The sequence below is a fragment of the Onychomys torridus genome, chromosome 16 (genome assembly GCF_903995425.1).
Source record: "Onychomys torridus chromosome 16, mOncTor1.1, whole genome shotgun sequence".
Taxonomy (NCBI): domain Eukaryota; kingdom Metazoa; phylum Chordata; class Mammalia; order Rodentia; family Cricetidae; genus Onychomys; species Onychomys torridus.
The window spans coordinates 3,362,438-3,384,933 of record NC_050458.1 but is presented as its reverse complement, the minus strand read 5'-3'; the positions used below and the strand labels follow the sequence as shown (position 1 = coordinate 3,384,933).

The 22,496-nt window shown below is 46.4% G+C and overlaps 1 protein-coding gene across 4 annotated transcripts in view; it reads right to left on the bottom strand.

Moving 5' to 3' along the window:
- Positions 1-1,860: 1,860 nt before the first annotated feature.
- The window catches only part of Vps13b (vacuolar protein sorting 13 homolog B), a 553,125-nt gene continuing 532,489 nt past the window's right edge, over positions 1,861-22,496 (bottom strand). For all 4 annotated transcript variants that reach the window (XM_036207944.1, XM_036207941.1, XM_036207943.1 and 1 more), the window contains exons 56-62: positions 21,507-22,312; positions 17,022-17,198; positions 14,924-15,094; positions 8,733-8,909; positions 6,734-6,836; positions 5,846-6,095; positions 1,861-2,815 (exon numbers count right to left, since the gene is read on the bottom strand). In XM_036207944.1, coding sequence (XP_036063837.1) covers positions 2,567-2,815; positions 5,846-6,095; positions 6,734-6,836; positions 8,733-8,909; positions 14,924-15,094; positions 17,022-17,198; positions 21,507-22,312 — 1,933 coding nt within the window. In that variant the 3' untranslated portion in view covers positions 1,861-2,566. The remainder of the gene's footprint in view (positions 2,816-5,845; positions 6,096-6,733; positions 6,837-8,732; positions 8,910-14,923; positions 15,095-17,021; positions 17,199-21,506; positions 22,313-22,496) is intronic.

Genomic DNA, 22,496 nt, shown 5'->3' with positions numbered 1-22,496 from the left:
TTGGTTATTATTATGGATAATTCAGGGGCTTATAAATCTGACATCTAGAGTTGGGGATTTAGCTCAGTGGTGGAGTGCTTGCCTAGCAAGTGCAAGGCCCTGGGTTCAGTCCTCAGCTTGGGGGGGGGGGAAATCTGACATCTATTATTCATATAACTCTGGATGAATATTATTTATTTATTTTAATTTTATGTGTTGGTGTTTTGCCATGGGTGTCAGGTCCCCTGGAACTGGAATTACAGATAGTTGTGAGCTGCCATGTGGGTGCTGGGAATTAAACCTGGGTCCTCTTAAAGAATAGTCAGTGCTATTAACCACTGAGCCATCTCTCCAGCCCCCAATTCATTATTTCAACACAAGTATAATCGCTCTTACATTCTGTCATTTCACTGAGATAGGTCTTCTTGCAGTTACTTGGTCCTGCCTTGGGTCCCTTGGAGTACCTGAGTGGCTAGACTTCCAGCTTTGGGTGTTCCAGTCCTGTCAGTAAAATCTCTTTGCAGGAGGCAGAGGAAGATGGTGTCTGTGAATCTCCAGTTCCAGGCCAGCCAGGAATAGATGGTTAGATGCCATTCCTTGAAGAAAATCTTTCCTTGGGTTTCCTTGAAACTGTTTGGTAGTGCGGCTATCACCAGAAAAAATAGGGAAATGATGACATGCTGTTAGAATAATTGCTTTTTTCTGTTGTTTGTTTTTTCGAGACAGGGTTTCTCTGTTGTTTGGGTGCCTGTTCTGGATCTCACCCCGTAGACCAGGCTGGCCTCGAACTCACAGAGATCTGCCTGCCTCTGCCTCCCAAGTGCTGGGATTAAAGGTGTGCGCCACCACTGCCCAGTGAATAATTGCTTTTATTAGTGAACCACAGTATGTATGAGAAATGGAAATACATGCATTATCCAGAAAAACACTTAACTAGTACTGAGTAATGTCTTATGATCATTTAAAAAAAGAATAAAAAATGATGAAACTTTTTTCCTTTTGGAAATACAACTTTTTTCATTAGTATCTTTAGAGTTTTTCTATCCTTTAGATTTTGTTATGAGCAAAGTTATATTTATTTGATGCAAGTCTAGTTTTTTTTTATTGTTTTGGTGGTACAGGCATTGAACCCAGCCCCCCCCCCCCCCCCCCCATAAGAGCTCTATGACTGTGCTGTATCCAGTGTGTACAATGACAAAGTAAGTTTGATCAGTAGTAGTCCTTATTCTTTTTAACTTGTGTAAGGACTCAGTGAGTGAGCTATATAAAATAAGGTATCAGTGAAAACCTGCCAACTCAAAACTCAAAACAGACATTCATCCATGGTCAGCAATACTTTATTTGTATAATTCCTGGTAATATGTAAAATTACCATAAGCCATACAAGAATCAGTACATATTTACATTCTTAAAAATAATTATTCTTGAGGGTGACAAAAATGTTACTTTCCTAAATGAGTCACAGACTAAGTGCATGGATGGTTTTCATATTTGGCTTGAATTGTCCACCAATGACTTGTTTTCCAGTAATAGGGATGTAATGGGGATGTGTGCCCAGCAGATCTGAGAGTTGAAGGTCAGTAGTCTTTGAAATCACACTGTCTTACTTACAGTTGAAGGGAACAAGTTGCAGGCCTACTCATGAATGCCGTCAGTGGATACACTGAGATAGTCACTGAGAATTTTAAGATCGCTGCTGACTCCCATCAAAGCCTTTCTTTAGGTGTTAAATAATACTTATCAGACACTAGGATTATCTCCAAGCCTTACCAAGTCAGTTCATAGAGAACTGCCCTGACTGGTGGCATTGTTGGAGACAGGCTTTCTCTGTAGTAGTCCTGGCTGTCTTGGAACTCGCTCTGTAGACCAGGTTGGCCTGGAACCTGCCTCTGCCTCCCGAGTGCTGGGATTAAAGGTGTGTACCACCACAGCTCAGCAGTGTTAGGGTTCTTCTTAATTCACACCTATATACTAAGGAGTTGTAGAACCAAACAAATTTACAGGCATTATGGTCTGTTCTTGTTGGTAGACACAAAATGTTACTTTTTAGCTTTGCAAAACATAAGCTTTCCAAAATATACCTGAGCAGTTAAAAGTCTGTTTTACAAATCAGTAGACTGCTGACTTTGAAGGTAATATATATTGTTTTTCCTAAAAATAATGGTCTTGTAGTTAAGTGAAACATTCAGCAAGCGAAACAACTGTATTACAGAGGTGGTGGAGTTTTATTTTCTGGGTCTGTATTCTAGGGCCTGTCCACATTTTACTAGAAAGCAGAGCATTAATAGATTGGAATTACAGTGAAAACTTCTGTAAATGCCATAGAGTGAAGGAAAAAAAAATTGTCTATGAATGGTAAGAATACAACATATATAGGATTCTTCAATCATTTGTTCCTCTCCCACTTGGAATTTTTTTCCCCCACTGGGAGGAGTATCTTTTTTTGTTTGGGAAGAAGGTAAGATGTAAATTCCTACAAAATTAGTATGCCTGTTATGATAGCCATGTTGACTGACCTTCTGTCCATGTTGAGTGTTGGAACTCTGTGTTGCTCAGAAAAAAAATCAGCTCCTCCTCCCTAAAGGACTCAGGAGAAACCTTTCCGTAGGGCTTTATTCTTTACCATGGTAAATTTACTAATGAACACCTGAGCAAAATGGGGGTCAGCTAGATAATGGTAGGTTCTAACAGTGGCAGGGGGAGGCTCCACAGCTACCACAGAACATGGTGTTTGCATGGAAGAGCAGCTTGGAGCCAGGTGGCAAGATGCTTTTGCAATGTAGTCCACAAGCCTGTTAAACTGTTGCTCCGACAGTCTCTCCCGGGCACCATCCACCTGCCAAAACCAAAGGTTTGTTAATGAGTCACCAACCTTTGCAATTCTGTAACAGCGAAACTGTTCTCCTGAATGCACTTGTTCACTGTGTCTCCTAGGCCATCCTGTGAGCCATTCTGTCCACATCAGCACTTCTGAGATAAAGCAATCCCAGTGCAAGTTTGGCACATGTAACCAGTTTCCATAAGACTTATCAGGACACCCTCCCTTTGAATAAATCGCTCATTTTGCATAAAATTCCCATGTTTAAAGTTAACCATTTGATAGTACTCATTAACTATGAACACATCTGTCATTGCTTTTTACCAAGCAGCCCTGGAACAAAGGACAAAAATGGCTCCGCTGGTTAAATGTAATCAGTATGCAACTCAGCATCCCAAAATAAGAGTTGCCCCAGTTCCCAGAGCTGCCTGCCACAGTTTGTCAGAAGGCAGGGAAGAGAACCTCATTCATACCAGTGGCTTTGGGCAGAACATTTTTTAAAAACAAAACTCCTACCTTTTTGAACTGTAACATTTTCTGTTTTTATAAATACTAGGATTTAAAGCCAGAAAAAAAAAATAGAACTGGGCAGAGGAAGGGGAAATTTTTATGGCAAAAAGGGAGGATGCAAACTACATTTATAGTTCATAAAAGTCTGGCTCATCTTCAGTGGAACTTAAGAACTGAGATAGATAGATAGATAAACTACCTAAGTTCTTAAGTGAGACAGTCTGAGGAAGCACCCATCAAAAGCAGTTTGGACTATAAATTCTTCTCATCCTGAAGTCCCACAGCTATCTATTGCACAGATCAAGCTGAGTAGGGAATTGGCACTGGCCACTGGTTTGTAGAAGTTAGTAGCCTTTAACCTTGTAGTGTTATGACCTACTGAATATTGGCAAGGCCATTCTGGAAGAATTAGAAACCTTTTAATAGAGGTGTTTTAGTTCTCAGAGTTGTGGTAATGTAAAGAAATTAAACAGGGTCCAGGAAAAAAATGTAGCTAAAAGTATAAAAAGTTGTAAAAAGCTACAGAAAGCAGATAGTAGAAGGGCCTGCCAGAGGTGTATGTTAAGGCTTGTGTTAGAGTTTGGGTCTTAATATTTTTCAGCCTGAGAAAGAAAAGAAAAGCCTTTAAGATTCACTGATAGATGAAAGCTGTACACCACTAGGCAAAGTCCAGAGTTCTGATGATATCATTTGATGGGGCCAGAATTCAGCTGGAGAGCTTTGAATATACAAAAAGGCTTAATTGCTCCTGAACAGCAGCAGGAAAGCCTGTGTTGTGAAAGGAACCTGGCCAAGGAATAAATTGACCTCCTGACTCATTTTGAGCCTCTCATAGGGGATTTTAATAACGTGCCAGGCATATTAAACAATTATCCCTAAAAAAAAAAAAAAATGACTGCATTTAACCAAGAAAAGCAATGCTGATTAAAAAAAATCCAAAACTTGCCATATTTGAATATGCTCAGTGATTTCATCTACAAATTAATTCCTTCCAGAATTCAAAGGAGTTCTGTTTCTGGCTTCTAAGGTGAGGGGTACTTTATAGAGCTTGGTTTTCACAGCAGGAGGCTTTGGATTGGGACTGTGTTAGGTTCTGCTTTGAGCAGGACAGCTGCAGAAGACAGTCCAACCAGTGCCTCCAACTACTCTTCCCTCCTACTGAGACACACTCTTTTCCAGCTCAATGAAGGGTCTCCAGGTGTCCTGCAGCTCCAGTCTTCTGCACTGGGGAGGGTTAGGTCATGGGCACAAGAAGGGGGTAGTTAAGAGCTGAAGGTACAGGTAGGACAAAGCAGTCCTGAGAAAGCCCAGTGGGCTCTAATCTGCACAGAACCAGACAGAGGTGTGTGAACTGTTTATTGAATGGCTGTCTTGAAGGACTGCCATTCCTTTACCCCTAGACAGCAGCAGGTTTTGATGCTTCCATCTCTTAGTTTGGTGAGTTCATTGCCTCAACCTTCACAGTTTCTAACATGCCAATTGGTGTTACCAGGTCTCAGCAGCAGCAGCAGCACCACCACCACCCGAACCCTGCCCGCCCCATCCTCACACAGAAGTGCAAAGGAGGATGAGAATTAGGGATCAGTAAAAGATGAATCACATAGCTGAAGATCTAAAGTATTTCTATGCCAACTAAGAAAAATACTGGTCATAGATATTTCTTGGGGTTTGGAGGTTTCTCCAGGACTAAGGACTTGAAGACAATGCTACTGTACTTTGCCAAATTCTGTAGCCAGATCACTGCTACTATAATTATTGTCAACTGGATCAGAAGATTTCTGGCAGATCTAATAAAGTCAGCCTGGACATCCGACCCCTGTTTATTCCCAGAAAGTCATCAACTGAAAGCTACAGTGTAGTCTTGGTGCCAAGCCCCAGCTTAAAGCCTGACTGATTACAGTCCAAGAAACAGGAGAGATCTTAGGAGATGTTGTGGTTGGCTGCTTTCCATCTGCTCAGATAATTCTACCCAAATAATGTGAGGAAGACAAGAAGTATCAGGAAGAAGCATGGAAGAAGGAATTGGGCAGGTCCTGCTGGGGGCAGTTTTGTAACCTTGATCGTCAGTCTTCAGTGCCCAGTTAGGACCACCCTATCTCATATGGAAAATAAATTAAAAAAAAAAAAAATCTCAGTAATTAGGATGTATGGCTCAGGCCATCACCTGGGAGGTAGACAGGAAGAGAACAGTGTCCCAGTGGGTCCATCTGCTTAATGTAGGTTGGATTGTAGAAGGCCAGAATCACTCTGCTCAGGCTGGGCTTCTGAATCCTGGTATTCTGGATGCTCTACATGAGCGTCCATTCTATGTAAACATTGCCAGGATCCAGTAGCTAGCACATCTAGGGTACTGTTCCTCTTCTCTTTAGGGTTCACACACACAGGTGGGTAGGACTTCCTAGTCCCTTCTGTAATACCAACCTTGTCTCCTTTACAAGCCTTCCTATCTCTCCTAGTCTAGGTGCCTAAGCACCAGCAATGATGCTACATTTCAACTCCTGAGAGCTAGCCCCAGTCATCCTGGTTTGGGAACTGTACCTCCACATCACAGGCTACTCTTGGTTGCTTGAGCTGCACAGTGAGCAGGTTGTTTTGCTTGGTGTCCTGTGCACAGTCGATCTCTGTGATGGGGAAGGCCTGTTGCTGTGTGTCCTCGCTGATGCTTACGACAAAGAGCACTTCAGATGTCAAGAGCAAGCACCCTTCATGCTCCTGGCCTGAGCCCCTCACCAGAACTACATCCAGGGCCATGTGGACTTCTGGTCTACCCAGAGACTGAAGCATTTTCCTGTTTAAAAGGAAGGAAGTGGTCAGGAGCCATCCTGAAAGGCAGTCACAACAGCTTTCACTGTATATCAGTGATTGGGGCATGTCCCCTCAAAAACCAAAAACCAAGCCTTTTCCAAGGGCAGAGTGGACTGTTAACTTTAGCTTAATATTACAGTATCTCTGTACTTGCTACAGCTGGCTAAAAAAAAAAAAAAATACTGTCAATTCTTAAGTTGATTCTGGTCAGCAGAATCTGGCTCCTATAGAAGTGATTTTCTCATGTTTCATTTAGCTATTTAGCAATCAGAAATGATACCCCCAATTAGAACTCTGGTTCTACAGGGAATTTTGATACTTGTTGCAGGCCCAGACTTAATGATGTGTATCCTTAAGAGATCCAAGTAGAGAAGATAATTTTGTCTCCTTGTGTTGCCCAGGCTGGCCTTGAACTGACAATCCTGCCTTAGCCTCTTACGTGCTATTGTGGTCCTACCACAGACAGCCTGTGGAGTAGAGTTCTCTCCCCAGCTTCACTCTCCCTAAAACTGCCCCAGGACAATGCTGTCAAAACCACTTGTTCCTTTGATCTCCATTAGCAAGACAGCAAGCCAAGGTGCAGTGTGAATGTAAACTGAGTGAGTGGTTCAAGAATTTTACCAGACGTATTTGACGTGGCTGTTTGAAGCTTGGTCAGCCTGTAGATCTCTTGGTTGGTACCGTTGTTTGGGAAGCTGAGAAAGTCCAGCTCCATGTAAAATACCTGTGGTATGAGAAGCAAAGTAGTTGTACTAATTTTCTGGAAAACAGTTCTCTTACAGCTATCCATAAAATGTTACAGATTTAAGATGAGGTCACATCTCTGGAAATAAGTGTATAGATAACCATTAAATCACTGCTTCCCCAGGGGTTACCTAAGACCATCAGAAAACACAGGTATTTACATTACGATTCATAACAGTAGCAAAATTACAGTTAGGAAGTAGCAACAAAAATAATTTTATGGTTGGGGTCACCACAACATGAGGAACTGTATTAATGGGTCACAGCATTAGGAAGGTTGAGAGCCACTGACTTAGAGGGAGCATAATGCTAAGAGAACTGGTCATCAATAGTATCTTACATGTCATTTAAAACTTACATGTTTTAAAAGTCACTGTTACTTGGCTTTGCTGCTTAATACAGTATTTCTATATCTGTTATGACTGGCCGAAAACAACAAAACCAAAAACACATACATGGTTTGCCTAGATAGAGTATTTAAATTTAAATGACTTAATCCAGCTGTTAAACAAGATTCTGTATACATTTATGAGTGCTCTTGGGGCCTCTGGTTTATTACATGCTTTTGCTGGTGCCAGGACCAAATGAGGGCACCCAGCAGCAACCACATAAGCCTCCAAAGAGACTCCAAAACCAAAGATGGTACAGCATGTGTGCTTTCGGAGGGCTTGTAAATGTTTATAAACGAGGTATAGTCATTAGACTAAGAGTTAGTGGTTTGTAAAACCTTCAGTGTGGTAATAAAACTTTTACAAGAGTGATGGAAACCAAAAAGGCCATGTGAAGCTCTGTTCTGAGACACTCTTACATAAGTCCCTAAGCCTGGGAAACATGTAAGAGACAATGGCATTTTAAACCCAGCAGCTTATGAAGTATGAGTTGTTACCCCACTTGGGTCTGGAGCAAAAAGAACACTTTTTTCTTCATAAGTAAGGGAGAGTTTAACCTCTTCCACCTCTGAGTTGTAGCAATTTGTATGGTCAGTTTCCCTGTGAGTGACCTGCTGTCCACAGGGGATTGGAGTGTAGAGCATGGCTGCAGTGTGGCTTCTCAAAGAGCGCTCTGGACATTGTACCCTGAGGAGGCTGTGCCTGCAGTGAAGTGTGTCCTGGTTGTCTGGCCAGACGCAGACAAAGAGTATGCTGTCTGACAAGTGGGTGGCCCTCCTGTGGCCTGAAATGCCAGCTCATTTGCCTGTTGCGTGGCCAAAGGATGCCATCAAGTTTAGGTAGAAAGGAAATTCTAGACACATGTTTACTGCAAGGTACTTTAAAGTGCTCTGCCAAGAGGTGCTTCCTTTCACACCATCCATTATGCACATGTACACAGGCACTTTGGGGAGATGGCCTGGCACTCCGTCACAGGCCCCAGGCCCCAGGCCCCCAGCATCTGCCTGGGGAAAGGCATTTTAGCTGCACACCATGTGCCTTTGCTCTCATTGGCCAGCAGACTCAACTGGAAAATGCAGACAACTCCCAAAGATGAGTGTGCATGTCTTCTCCTGCTCTCCATAGTCAACAGGCACAGACATCTTCCTGACTTAAGACCTGTTTGTCCCAGTTTATCACATGAAAAGTAATCTGTTTCCATACTGTTGGAAACTTCTAACTGGTTACTTTTTATTAAAGTGTGTTAAGTGTACTGTAAAAACAACAACAACTGGGGGGCATGAAATATTTGAAATGACTCACTGATGTTACTAATTGGCAGTAGTCATACTCTGTAAATAAACATGAGGACACAAAAAGATAGCTACTATTTTTCCATTTTATTCCTCGTCCCTAGCTCATGTGAAAGGCTAGATTCAAAGAACCAGAGTAGGAATGTACATTAGTTAATAAGATCTCAGCTGGCCTATCTCTTTTAACCTACTCACCATAGCCAGTCTGCGACACAAGCTCTGCAGCTCCCCCGATGGGTTTGGTGAATACCCCCATGATTCCTTTCCCCACACCTGAGATGACACCCTTGGCTTTATGTCCTGCTGAAGCCTGGGTCTCAGATGTTTTCTGGAAGTTCTGCATTGGCTGATCCACTATACCAGCAATAGCACCTGAAATAACAAAGGTTTCGAGTGAGGGCAGAGGCCTAAAATCTTCAGATTATGAAAAACCTCAATCTGGAACTCAGTTTAATCTTGACTGAAAATGAATCTCTGCCCTCATTATAGTGTTTTATTCACCAATAATCAATATTAAAGAACATTTACACTAGATGCTTTCTTTATCAAAACAATGCTTAGCTTGGGTTTGGTTCATAAGTCAGGATCTAGAAACTTTTTACATTTAAATTTAAATGACTTAATCCAGCTGTTAAGATTCTTCCACATGACTCTTTTACCTCATCTCCTTACTACCCATCCTGCTTCCTTGTTGTCTGGCTGGCAACTATGCCTTTCTCTTTCCCAGAGTTCTCTCTCTGCCCACAAGTCCCACCTATACTCTCCTGCCTAGCTATTGGGTGTTCAGCTTTTTATTACACCAATCACAGCTACACATCTTCACATAGTGTACAAATATCCCACAACAGTTACTCATGTGCCTTTCTGCAGAAAGAACACATTTTTGGGAGAAAGCCTTGCCTTGAGAGCCTGCATAGCCCAATAAACTTTACTGGAAGGTGATCAGCCCCTTTCTGTCCCCCCATTTTTGTGTGTGGGTAGGGAGAGGTGCCTCTGGAGGCCACAGGAAGGTGTCAGGTGTTTTCCTCTAGTGTTCTCTGCCTTAGGTTTTGACTAGGCTGGTTGCCCAGTGAGTGCCCAGGATCTATCTGCTTTGTTGCTGGGGTTATAGTTATGTAGTTATGCCCTGCTACTTGATATAAGTGCTGGGAATTTCAACTCAGGTCTTCAGGATTTCACAGCCACCACTCTTACTCACTGGCCCCTCTCTCCACTCCTTGCCTTAAAACAATGATTTTTGTACTAATTCAATATTATCACTTAATATTTACTTAGTAAAAGTAGTCATTGGCAGATGATTTCTGTTATAGCCCATCTATTGAGTGCTTATGAACTGAGCACTGTACAAAGGCCTCCACCCGATGAGGTCATTCAATCATCATCCTGTGAGTAAGGCCAACAGACACAGAGAAGTTAAAGGATCTTCTCAAGGTCACAAACTGCTGAGTGGTTGGGCCTTGATCTGAGTCCAAGGAGTTTGGGTTATTTGCTCACCCAGTTTATCAACCAGGTTCTTCTCTCCTTTTCCGTACTGAAAAACGACATTCTTTCTCACTGTGGCTGAGGGTTAGTTACACTCTTGACTTCAGAATAGCCATTAAAACACTACTTGCTTCACAAATTGGCTTTACAGCTTTATCATTGCAGTCCCCCCCCCCCTTTTTTTTAAACTGAGCTTGAAGGTAGTTACAAATGAAAGGCATCCGCCACTCATTTTCAGATCCTCTAACTTCAGGGGTCAGTGATAAGGTCAGGACTTTTCACGATGTAGCAGAGGGCTCCTTATCTTAGGAGAGGTTGCTTTATAATTCCTGACAGTCTTTGCCCTCAGCTCCAGCCTGGCAGGAGTACCGCAAATGCACAGTCCCTTGGTGGAAATTTTAGTACATGTCAAATCCCATTATTCCAAATGTCACCAATTCAACGTCTCTTGGGTAAAAGGAGATTTCCAGGTCTCGGTTAAAGACCTAATTTCAAGTGGTGTTCCACTGAGCAAAATCCACTGAAACAGAAGACTAGACCAGTTCCTCTTTAGGTTTTAACAGACATTTAAGTTTAGGCATTGACAGAGGTGACAGCCTAGGGGAATGCCACCCAAACCTAAGGAAATGACGGACTGAGGGGAGATGACAGCTCCCCCTGGTCCAGGTTGTCTTGGCTCCTAGGATAGAGCAGCACTCGTGTAGGGCCCTAGGTAGCTGGTGCTGTCAGTTAGAGTATCAGATGCTCTCTGCTCTCTAGAAGACCAGGGGCAACAGCGACCTGGTGGGGGGGGAGCGGGGAGCAGTGCAATGAAGACCCAGGGCCTGGAGTCTTGGCTTTGAAACAGGTTTGTAAGAGTGTTTCTTGTAGCCCAGCCTGACTTCTAAGCCACTACAGAGGCAAGGATGGCTTTGACTTCCTGATCCTTATGCCTCTACCTATTAGCTAGGATAAATAATTGCAAATACATCACAAATTGTTGCCAATGTTCTAGGTGAAAATGCCCTTTCCCAGTGTGGCTTTCATTTCATTATAACTGCCGACTCTGAATTGGGGGTAGGTGTTTGCCTCATTTAGGATCTTCCCTCATTTCCCTTTCATGTGCCAGACCTAACCTGGGCAAGGGATGTGCCCTTTATAGCTGATACAGTCCACATGGGTGCTCACTTCTGTCTCCTTATGTGTAAACAGGGACCTCAGTGAGACTCCCTTTTGATCTCAGACTTCGTTGTACTTACAGAGACTCCAGTTTGATAGATACACTACTGGACAGCCAGAAAAGTGGGACCCCGAACTCCAGGACCAAGTGTTGGATTCCACCAGTTAGAGAAGGAATTGCCAGGTCACTTGTCTTCAGGGCAGCCCCAGACTCTGCAGCGATCAACAGCCACCTTTCCTGTAGCCCAGGGGCCATCATGGAACTCACCCACCACCAGATGCTATGGACCCCTCCCTGTTTTGTGCTCATGATCTGGAGAACAGGCTATTTAGACACGAATAGCCGGCCCGTAGTCTGTAAATCTAGCTGGAGGAAAGCAGCTGCTTGGGGCTTTAGGAGGCTTCTTTGTAGGTATGATCCAGCCAGTCCCACAACTGGTAAACTATTTACTGTCCCATTCTCAAACTGCTCGAAGGCTTTAGGTAGTGGAAACTGATCTCAAGAGTTGTCTGTTGGCAAGCAGCCTGTGGAGTGGGTGGCCACGTGGAGAGTGTTGTAATGTGATGAAGTGAGTTAAGGAGGGAGGAGTGTGGGAGGGGCACCCGTGGACTCAGTGCTGGGCCTCAGGGACCAGGAACAGCCTTTTCTGTACCCTGAGCTGTAGGAGGCCTGTCCTAGAGAAGCAAGGGACTGCTTGCTGAGTGCTTCCTTCTGTCTTGTGACTTGCTCCAGGGATCAGCGAGGACATTTATTATTAGACTGTCTTGATGGTAGCTTTTCACACAGTGCAGTTTGTTGTGTTCACAACAGGAGTATAGACCTAAGCTAGGACACCATGCTGCTGGGGACCTGCAAGAGGGACCAGCCTAGTGCGGCTGGCATTCCAGCCTGGGGCCAGCTTTTCCTGTCAGAACCCATGAGCACACTAGGAAGTAATTAAACTGGAATCTGTCACTCTGCAAGTCCCAACCAACTGAAAATGGAACTGCTGTCTCTTAAGGGGACCTCCTCTGTTGCTCTGGCTCTATTATAGGCCTGTCTTGTGGGGATTCTGAAAGCCCCAGGTCCGCTGCCTCCACCCCCCCCTCCCGCCTCCCCGTGTGCCGAGATAGAGGTGAGACTGGGCACAACTGCATAAGTTAGTTAGGCAGCAGTACCCTTGGTGGGTGGGAGAGCCAGGGCTTGGGGGACCTGGAACAGAACAGTGACATGGAAGTGGTCAGCTTTTCCTAGCTAGGCTCCAGGGCACAGAAGCATGTGTGGCAGGTTGGGTAGGTGAAGTGAATTTGGTACATGTAAGCAAAGCCAGCGCCAATTCTGCAGGGCCACCAGTTCCCAGATGTAAAGCTCTTGCAGAAACCCCGTGAGCCTCAATGACTTGGGGCCACATGGCCTGAAGTAGCTACAGATGTCCTTTCAAGTGCTTTATGGCACTCCAGTGTCCCCAAAGAGGCAGGAAAGGGGCATATTTAGTGGCAATGCATTTTTCCTAACCTGAGATCTCAGCTGTTCATTCTGTTGTCCTGATTGGTTCTAACTGGGAGCCCTGAGAGGAGGTGACTGGGGAGAAACCAAGGCTGTTAGGTAGCGTACAATGGCATGTGTGAAGGGACTTTGTCACCCTAAAATGCTCTGTAAATGCATCTTAGTAACTGAGTCTTCTAGAAAGAAAAATATGAGCAGCTGGAAGTCCAGTCCCACTATGGTGTTCAATTATTATCGAACAACAGCTCCAGCCTGTGCACAGCTCTGAGCTTCACGTGGCAATTTTAAACACTCTGGGGATCAGTTTGAAATGGTGACACTGAGGCTTGTTTCTTGTCCTCCTGGCATATAGCTAATATCCTGGGACCATGCACTGTACGGCAGCTTGTATAGTGTGTGAGACATGGACAGGCCCTTGAACCCTGGAAGACAGGAAGTCACTCCACCAAACTGGAGCCACTCACCGTAAACTCTGAGGAGTCCAGAAATGTCTGCAGCCCTGGGGGGAGGGGCATTAGTCTGGACTGGAGCTCCTGAGGGCCCAAGCTGGCCAGCGCTAGGGCACTGGTGGTAGGGTGGGTGGACACTCGAGTCATCCTCAGATGCAGACTGCACATGAACCCACTGCCATCCCCAGCCTGGCAGAGACTCTGAACACAGCAGAGCTTTCTGCCAGAGGGTAAACTTGAACAAGGGAAGTGGGACAGAGGCAGCTTCCTTGTGGGAAGAGTATAGAATCCTAGGACCAGAAGGGAGTCAGGACCAGGATTGAGGCAACCTTTGACAGCCAGCTCAGATTTCTTGGACAGGTGAAGGAGCACTCATGCCCAAAGCAAAGGGTGATTCTTAGCTTCAAACAACCCCAAGTCCCCAAATAACCACCTTGAGGCCCCCAAGATAACTTTAAAGTCATTCCCTCTGGACAGAGTGACTTTATCAGACAGACTTCTCCAAGAACATTCCTGTAGTTGCTCAAATGCTGTTCTGAAGTCAGGACAGTATTCACAATTCCTTCGGTTGTAGAACATAACACCAATTCATGTCTGCCCCAGAAGTGCCCTATGGCCCTTGCCTGTGCACTATTTCTTATAACTGCATTAATCAGCTCCAGTTTATAAAAAAGTCCAGGATTAAAGACGTTAAAACCTTGCCCAAGGTCACTAAGAAAGGACCTGGAGTCCAGGGCCCTGAGGGACACAGTTCTGTCCACTGTGTCCCGCGCCCTCCACAAACCGCCCCCCCCCCAGGAGTCTTTGGGTGCAGAATCAATCGAGGAGGCTGCTGGTTTACCCACATTCATCACAGGTCACTGGCTTCCCCCTTTCCCCACGTTATCAAATGACAGCACCCCATGCCACAAACTGTTACCGCTTCCATAATCTCTAGTAACTTAACCTGTGTTTGTAATGTTTTACCGCTTCCTCCCACAGCCTCAGCCCTCTGTGCTGCTGGGTGAGCAGCTGAGTGGAGCTCAGGATAAAGACAGGAGGAAGCCTTTCAGGCTCATCTCTTCCACCCTGTACTCTGCACCTCCATGGTCACTTTGATCTCCACACACTGCATACTCCCTCAGACGTGTGGGAGGCAGGGTGCCAAGCAGTCCAGCTTTAAATTCCTTCGCAAGCGAGTAAACAAAGAACACCCTTGAAAATCCCACCCTGCACATTTCCAGCTCTGGAGCTTCCTTTTTATAGATTTTTCCAAAGCAACTTATTTCCAAACACTCGATACTTTGAAATGCCCACAGCAATCTTCACCTCTAACTATACTATCTGGCTGCTTGGCAAACAATAGTTGCTTTGAGATGGGCTGATCTGAAATAAAGAAATGGAAGGGGAAGCTGGCTCCTCACTAGTTTACATGGCATGTGCACACTGCTCAGGCAGCCATGGTGATGGGGAGTGAATGCTGTGATTGACGGCTACTCACTTCTAAAAGTGCTCAGGGCTGTCCTGTGCAGTTACCCTTTGCTTTGGAGCCCTTACATCAAGCCCATGTTAGGCACTGTGCAGGGGAGTCTCTTCCCCAGACAGTCCTGAGATAGCCCAGTTCAGGAGCACAACTCTGTGGAACTGGTCCTGTCTCAGTGCTCCACAGATAACTGCAGGCGTCGCAGCAAGTGTCTGATCCTGTCTAAGCTCAGCTCTGCCTGTGAAAGGTCATGAACTTCACAACCACTCCCATGGAGAAGGCATTGTGGCTATCCTTGGGAGAGCTTGCCGAGCTGAGTCAGATGGACAGGAGTGCCATAGTCCCTTACCGAGCAGGCTGATGCCCAGCCTGGACAGGCCCTGACGCAGCCCCTCGCCCAGGCTCTCAGGCAGCCGCCGCCGCCACTCCTCCTGGCGGCTGTAATGCTCTTCATCCAGAGAAAGCCGGTCCATGTTTCGGGCCAGGCTGGTGGCCAAGTTGGTGATGGACGTTAAGGTACCTGAGGGTACAAGAGCACGGGCTGATTTCCTCGTCACAGACATGGTGGATTTGAGGCGGCAGCCCCGGAGGTCTGTAGGTGGGAGGGGAGGAGGAAGCAAACTGGCAGCCTGGGTGGGGAGTGACACTCTTCTCTCCCCAGCGTTTGGAAGCAGGAGATGCACCATTTGCTCATGGCGGTGCTGGCACTCTCCATTGGGGCACAGGAAATATCACTAAGCAGCTGAGAGTTTTACACCCTTCCAATCCTTTGTTGAGACCTGGGGAAACACTTCTGAAATCCTCCATGGAGTCCGGCTCTAAAAGGTTAAAATTTACCTGCTCTGGTGTGTGTGTACGTTAGTGAGGACTGAACCTCGGCCTTGCTTATGCTAGGTAAGCATTCCACTACTGACCACATCCCCAGCCTACCTGCCTTCCTGAGCTCAGGAAGCATATGCTGCTTAGTTTTAGACAGATTGCCAAGAAATGTTCCCACCTTAGGGCTAAAATCATTGTCTTTTTAGGAATTCTGTCTTCTCCCTCTCCCTTTATTCTCTTGGGCAAGCTAGGTTGGCTTTGAACTTGGGAATCTTCCTCAGCAAGCATGACCACACCTGGCCATGACTTCAGTTTTAGAAAAGGAAGGCACTAAACCCTTACCATTTGGAATTCTGAGGAAATAACTATTTACTACAGGAAACTTATGTAGCTTTGGTCATGGAGATGTTGACTGTTGGAAAAGACAACAAAGGCGTCAAAGCGACGATTCTGTTTGGTTTTCCTGAGAAAAACAGCCTCAGCCCCGGGCTGAGCAGTTCGAACCTCCAACAAGTGCATGTGTCTCAGTTAAGCACAGCCAGAAGGAAAAGGAACAGCATGTGCCATTTCTGCAGCTACTACCTACCTGTGTTCTGCGTGCGCGCACACACACACACACACACACACACACACACACACACACACACACACACGTGTGCGCGCGCGCACGCTCAGACAGATTTTACTAAGACAGGAGAACAAACATAAACACCAGTCAGCATGCTAAATTGACCACTGAGGTTCAGCTTAGCAGGTGTCTGTTGTCATACTGTAAACAAAGAGAACCTCAGAGACCACAGCAGGAAGGGGAAGCCCACCAGGCACACAGCTGTGACTCGCCTCAGCTCCCAGGCCTCCTGGGTCCGGGGCTTGGGGAGGCTCCCTTTCATTGTCCAAGGAGTTCGTTTTTTTATTGCTTTTGCTATTCTCTTGCCAATCCCCCACCCATAGCCCCATCCTCGCTATGGAACATGGGTTCTCATATTTCAAGCTTAAGTCTTCTTTTGAGGCCTTCTAGAGACTTCTGTAACCTGCTCACTCATAACACTTATGGTATTATCTACAGTAAAATGCCTTTTATGGGCAAGCAGGCCTTTGCCCTGTTTTCTCTGCCTCCTGCTGAGAAGAGAAGGGGACTCAGATGGCCCTTGTTAGCTTCAAAGTCACTGCCAACCTGACCAAAATATCAAGCAAACACTGGATGAAATGAAAACATTCTCCTGGTGGGAAGCAGTTAGGCCTCCATGCCTGAGCACCTGTATGGACCACAAGATGGCACTGTGTATGCAGGGAGCCCAAGTGAAGTTGGCTTAGGAATCAGCTTCCTCATCACAATGTGTTCATGTCCTTAAGAAAGTTGGGACAACTGTATCTATACTTTAAAAATATGACGAGGCAACTGGTGTAGGATTCCTGATGCTCAGCAGCAGTCATGGACACTTTCAAGATTTCTATATTTATTGCATGGAATGACAGTTGAGCCAGTCCATGTTTTCCCAATGAGAGGTTTAAAATCTTCCAGTTTCTGAAACATTTTCATACACTACAGGCAAGCAGTGACTTGCTTAAAACATGAAGCCTTATACACGAAAAACCAGACAAGGACTGGCAAGGACCTCCTCAGTTACCTTTGGAAATGTGCTTGACGAATGATGTGGTCCCTCTGGAGACTCCACTCACAAAGGCCCCTGGGCCTCTTGTCAACCCCTCATATGGAAGCCTGAAGAAGTCCGAGATCCCATTTCCAATGCTTCTCACTAAGCTGGCGGGGCTGCCAAGGATTTCCAGAGACCCCACCACCCAGCCTGCAAGACACAAAGGGAAAGGGTTAGTGAGACCTTGAGTTCAGTGGTTTCAACATGTGTGAAAAGCGGCCTGTTCTCCCTGAAATTCCCTTTCACACTAGAATGGAGGGTGTCATAAGCTGCTTTGGAGCAAAACATGGGAAATAACTCATTCTCTGTGAATTCATAAATGGTGAACTTTCATACTTTATAAATCACAGTGATCCTCTGGCAGCCTTGCAAATGGCTTTAATATGACTTCTGTGTCTAAGCCTCCTGTACTCCTGTAAAGGGAACCATGTGCAGAGAACATCCCCCAGCTCAGGCAGGCGCTCTGGGCTGCAGGTGCTCACAGGCTGGGAAGTCCCAACCTGCCAGGGCAGCAGCAGCAGCAGCAGCAGCAGCAGCAGCAGCAGCAGCAGCAGCAGCGCAGGAGCTGCCTGATGGGGAGAACCAGATACTAAACAGGGCATTGCAAAAGGGATGCAAACTTTGCCAAGGAGAGGAGCTATTTTTAATCTTTCCCAACCCTATCAAGCTGAGTGCTTCTCCTAGAGTGGAGCTACAGTGAACAAATGTCTCCTCTTCATCCCTAGCTTCAGTTGTGTAAACATCAGTGACAGGGATGTACTGATTAGGTTAGTGAGAGGGAGTGTTGTTCCCCACCAGGGTCCCACGAGGGTGCCTTTGCTTTCCTATTTAAACTCAGGCTTGCCAGGAGCTGACCTGCTCAGTGGCCTGCACAGCCTTCTGCCTTGTGGGAATGAGGCTGTGGTGTAGTCCACAGCTGCCTTTCCCCTTCCGCCTGGAGGGGAGGGTACGAGAAGATGGGGGTTGAGGGCTATAAACCCAGAGGACTCCAGGGCCAGGCAAGGACTAGGGTCAAGTGGGGAGAACTCTGCAAAAGCAACTTCCTCCAGGAATCTTCAGGCACCAGCCCAGTACTGTGGCCTTATTATTGGGAAAGCTGTGAGGCCAGAGCCCATGTGGGGACGGTTCTCTCTCTCAACATCATGTCTCAGTGGCAGAGATGTGCAGTTAAGTCACCAACTCAAGAAGAATCCCAAGTTCCCAGGTCACTATCAAGGCAGGGAGGGAAGGACACCCATAAATTTTGAGCCCTTCTCCCTGGAACATTAGAATGACAAGATGGAGTTCAGTCAAAGTGAGGAGTGAAGCCACATGGGGGTAAGGCATTGGTCATGGAATCCTCCAAGCAGCAAGGCAAACCATCATCACCTTGCAAATGTACCCTGACCACTGAGCTTCTAGACTAAGGCTAAAATTATGTCAGTAAATCAGTCTCTGGCTGGTGAGACAGGGAAGAGGGTTTACAATCTCGGCTAGTTTACTTGGTCCCTGCCCCCCTCCCCCACAAAAAAAGCAGGGTCATATGGAATAAGTTATACCTGAAAGGTACTCTGTGGAAGTTTAAAAAAAAAAAGAAGCAGACTTTGCTTAGTTTAGAGTGATCATAAAGTTCTATCTGAGGGCTGGGTTAGAAGTACTGGTTCCCCTGATGTTTGTATCAAGCAGAGATCTCTATGACTGCTCTTCGGATCTGGAAATCTGGGAACACAGAGGGGACAGCCCAGCCTTGTCTTTTAGCTCCCACCCAACTATTGGGAGTTCTGTCCTGTTCTTCCTAGCTATATGAAGGGTGATGCTGACATTTCCTCTGCCATGGCCAGTGAGGCCTGACACCACCAGAGGGTGAGATGCATCTAGGCTGGGCAGAGAAGACAAAGGATCCAAGGATACTCTGCTGGTTTTCCCCAAAGCAAATGCAGTGGTCTCAGCTTCCTTAGGCACAGGACCCCGCAGGCATCAGAGTCCAAAGATGTCTAGCCCTGATGTACAGAGTGTGTATGCATTGAACCTCTTCTGTCCTCCAGTATATGGAAATGGCCTCTGGATTGTGTGTAATGCAAAGGCTGCCCCAAATGTTCTGATGCGGAATTTAAAAATGTCTACTACATTTACTAATCTGTGTGGATGTGGGTGTACAAATGTTTATTACGTTTACTAATCTGTGTGGATGTGGGTGTACAAAGGCCACAGCACACTTGTGGGGCCAGAAGACAATTTGTAATTACGACTCAGTTCTCTTCTTCCACCGTCACCCACTGGGCCAGCCACCGGCCATCTTGTTTGTATTCTGCATATTTATGGGGATAATGTCAAGAACAAAAGTTTGGTTCAGCCCACGTAATTTGAGTATTTTCAGGCTACAGATAGTTGAACTCAAGAATACAGAGGGCCATCTGCATATCTTTGACTTAGCTGTTTAGAAATTTTGTTGATAACCTGAGTCTATATGGCTTAGTCTGAGACTGGAGCTGGAGATGGGCAAGGACCTTGGGGAATTCTCAAGCCCACATTCCTCCCTTTGAATAGGCCCACTCACTTCTAGTTAGCTGTTATTTATTTTTAAAGCCTCTTCAAATGACTTCATAAACTTCCCTAGAAATGAGGTCAGGGTGTTTTCGACTGTCCCAGCCAGGAACCTCCTTGAACCCAATGGTGAATGTGGACCCAAGTGAGATGGATACAACCTGCTTCCTGCCAGCCAGCCCGCGCCCTCTCTCTGCAGGAATGATAGTCCGTTGTCCTTAGCTCTGTCAGCCCTCACTGTAACCTTTCTCTTCCCCACTCCTCCAAAGGCTGTTTTCTTCAGACAATTTCAGACTGACCATTGAGTTTTAGCGACAATATTTTCAACAGCTTTAAGATGGTTTTGGTATTAGAATTTCTTTCCTGCTATATACCGAGATTGACATAATCACAAGATTTTTAAGTGAATTAGAAAAAAGCCCAAGAGAATGTTCCCATGAGACTCCCCTAGCAAAATGAGGCAGTCAGCTCAGCACAAAGGCTCCAGAGGCCATGACTACTTGGGCACAGGTGGGTTTTGTACTTCGTCTTCCTAGCTTAGTGCGGGCTGTGACTGCAGGAAGCCTCCCTCTTTCCTTGGCCTTTGAGCAGAGCTGTTACAAGCCAATCTCCCAGAAGGCTAAGTGTCTGGTGTAGTTTGCAGATATACACATCTATTCAATTTGAAGTATTATGGATCATTTTAAAATGACTCCTTGGCAAGGGAGGGATATTTTCTTCACTACTGTGCAAACTCCCCAGATACCAGGTCAGTAAGGCCAGCAGCCAGGAGCTGTCACTTTCCGGGTTGTGCAGTCAGGATGGCCCTGCTCTCTATGTAGTTCACTATGGAGAAGTTTAGTCTTATGCATGGAGCATAACTACTGGCCTCTCATTGACGCTAACACGGTCACTGGCGGCCATAGTCTGAACAGTCTATGGTGACTCACTCACAAGCACAAGGTCCTGAAGACGGAAGGACAGCAGCTCTCACCCTTGTCTCTTTCGGGAAGCCAGTCTTCAGGTTCTTCACTGGAGAGGACGTAACAAAGCCAAGTGTGGACACGGGTCTTGACATGAGTGCTAATGACCATGAGGACCAGGCTATCAACCTGGACCTGTCTAAGAGTGACCCTGAGTCAGATACACATCTGTCAAGTGGCTGAGATCCCAGGGAACCACTTCTCATCTTTAGCACATAGTATTCCCCATGGAAATTCTGTCCTCACAGCAGACACCCCTGCAGCCTCTTCCAGCGGGATGGGAAACAGAAGCCTTACCTCTCCCCTTGACACCTAGTTTAAAGCACCCCACAGCCTGCAGCAGGCCATCTGCCTGCCACCAAGCAGAAGGTAGGAAGGGCCATTCTTCTCTGGACGAGTCTGTGGAGAGCAGAGCCTTCTCTGTGCTCTGTCTAGACAGGCAGTGACTGCTGGGGATGCACAGGGCTCTCTGTACATGCTTCAAATCCTCTAACCTTCTCACTTACATGATCAGGAATGAAGGAGACTGGCCACCTAGAGCTGGACATCTTTAGGTCAGGAGTTGAGGGCCTAGGCTGACCTTCCTGGCTGCACTAGCGTACTGAGACAGAGTCTTATGCCTGCAAGGTACTAAAAATGTGTTTGCTACATTGAACTAATCTATGTTATGTATTACAGCTACGAAGGCTTGAGAGTCTGTTAAGTGCCAAGCAAAATGCCAGGCTTGACATACTTTGGCTGATCTCAGGACCTTAAAATCCACTTTATGGATGAAGCCGCAGGCTGAGGAGGTGTGAAGTCGCCCAAGGCTGACAGGACCACAGCCCACACCTAGCTCTGTTAGATGTGTAGCCTGAAGGCCTCACCTCTTCTCTGCTCTCCCCTGTGCTGTCAAGCAGGCAGAGCCCTCCACCCCAGTGTGTTGCTTCTGTCTAGTGCGAGCCCACCACAGACCCTTCCCTTGCATGCTCACCTGCTCTGAAAAGAGCCCCGGCAGCATAGTGCATGGCCAGCGCGTGCACCAGCTGCCTCGCCGTAGTGAACACTGGTCCTCGTTCAAACACGGCGAAGGAGAGAGGGGTGTGGTCGGAGGCTATGTACAGCTTGAGAGAAGCATGGATGCTGACAAGCAGGCTCACTGGCTGGATGACGAGCTTCTGCAACTTCACCGGGTTCACCAAGGCCCTGGCATGCTGTCTCACCTGCAGGGGCAGCACCTGCCTCCCTGCAGAGAGCTGTGCATGGTGACCAGCCACCCTGCTGTGAGGAAGGTAGGTGTCGAACAAAGTCTTGATGTAGTATACAAAGGTGTCCTCCACATAGAGCCTTGCCGGCTTCAGTTCAAAAGAGAACTCGCTGACATCAAAGAGGAAGTCTGTCCCCTCAGATCCGGTGAGGTGGAGTTTGATGAAGCAGTTCTTCTTGTATCCCTCCAAGTCTTTGGTGGAGAGCAGGAGACTCTGCACTCTGGAGTACTGGGCTGGTGCAGTTTTCTCTCCCTGGCAGACCAAGACAGCGAAGTGGAAATTGGACTTGTTGTAAAGCTGGTTGTCCAGCTGCAGGTCCCCAAAGTAGACTTCCACACTGAAAAGCTGGAGGAGGGTGGAGGGGGGCTCTTCCCCTGGGAGAGCACCAGGCACGGGACATACATGGAGAAAAATGTTGTCCACAGTAAGCCTTAGAAGTTCAGTTGACGCCTTGTGGTGTGTGAGATCATCAGACACTGCCAGGCTCAAGCGGGTGATGAACACTGTAAAAGTAGTAGTCTTCTGCAGCGCTCTAGAGGAGGGCAAAGCTCGTTAGGATCTCTGCTCTCTTTTCTAAGGACAGTGCCTCACTGAGGACCCCATGATGGGATAGATTCTCATAAAAAACAAGTAAGAACTCAACTTTCGGTGCATGTCTGGATAGAGGCAGCTATGCTTGAAGATTACTGGGAAACCTTCCCATTAGGACTATTACA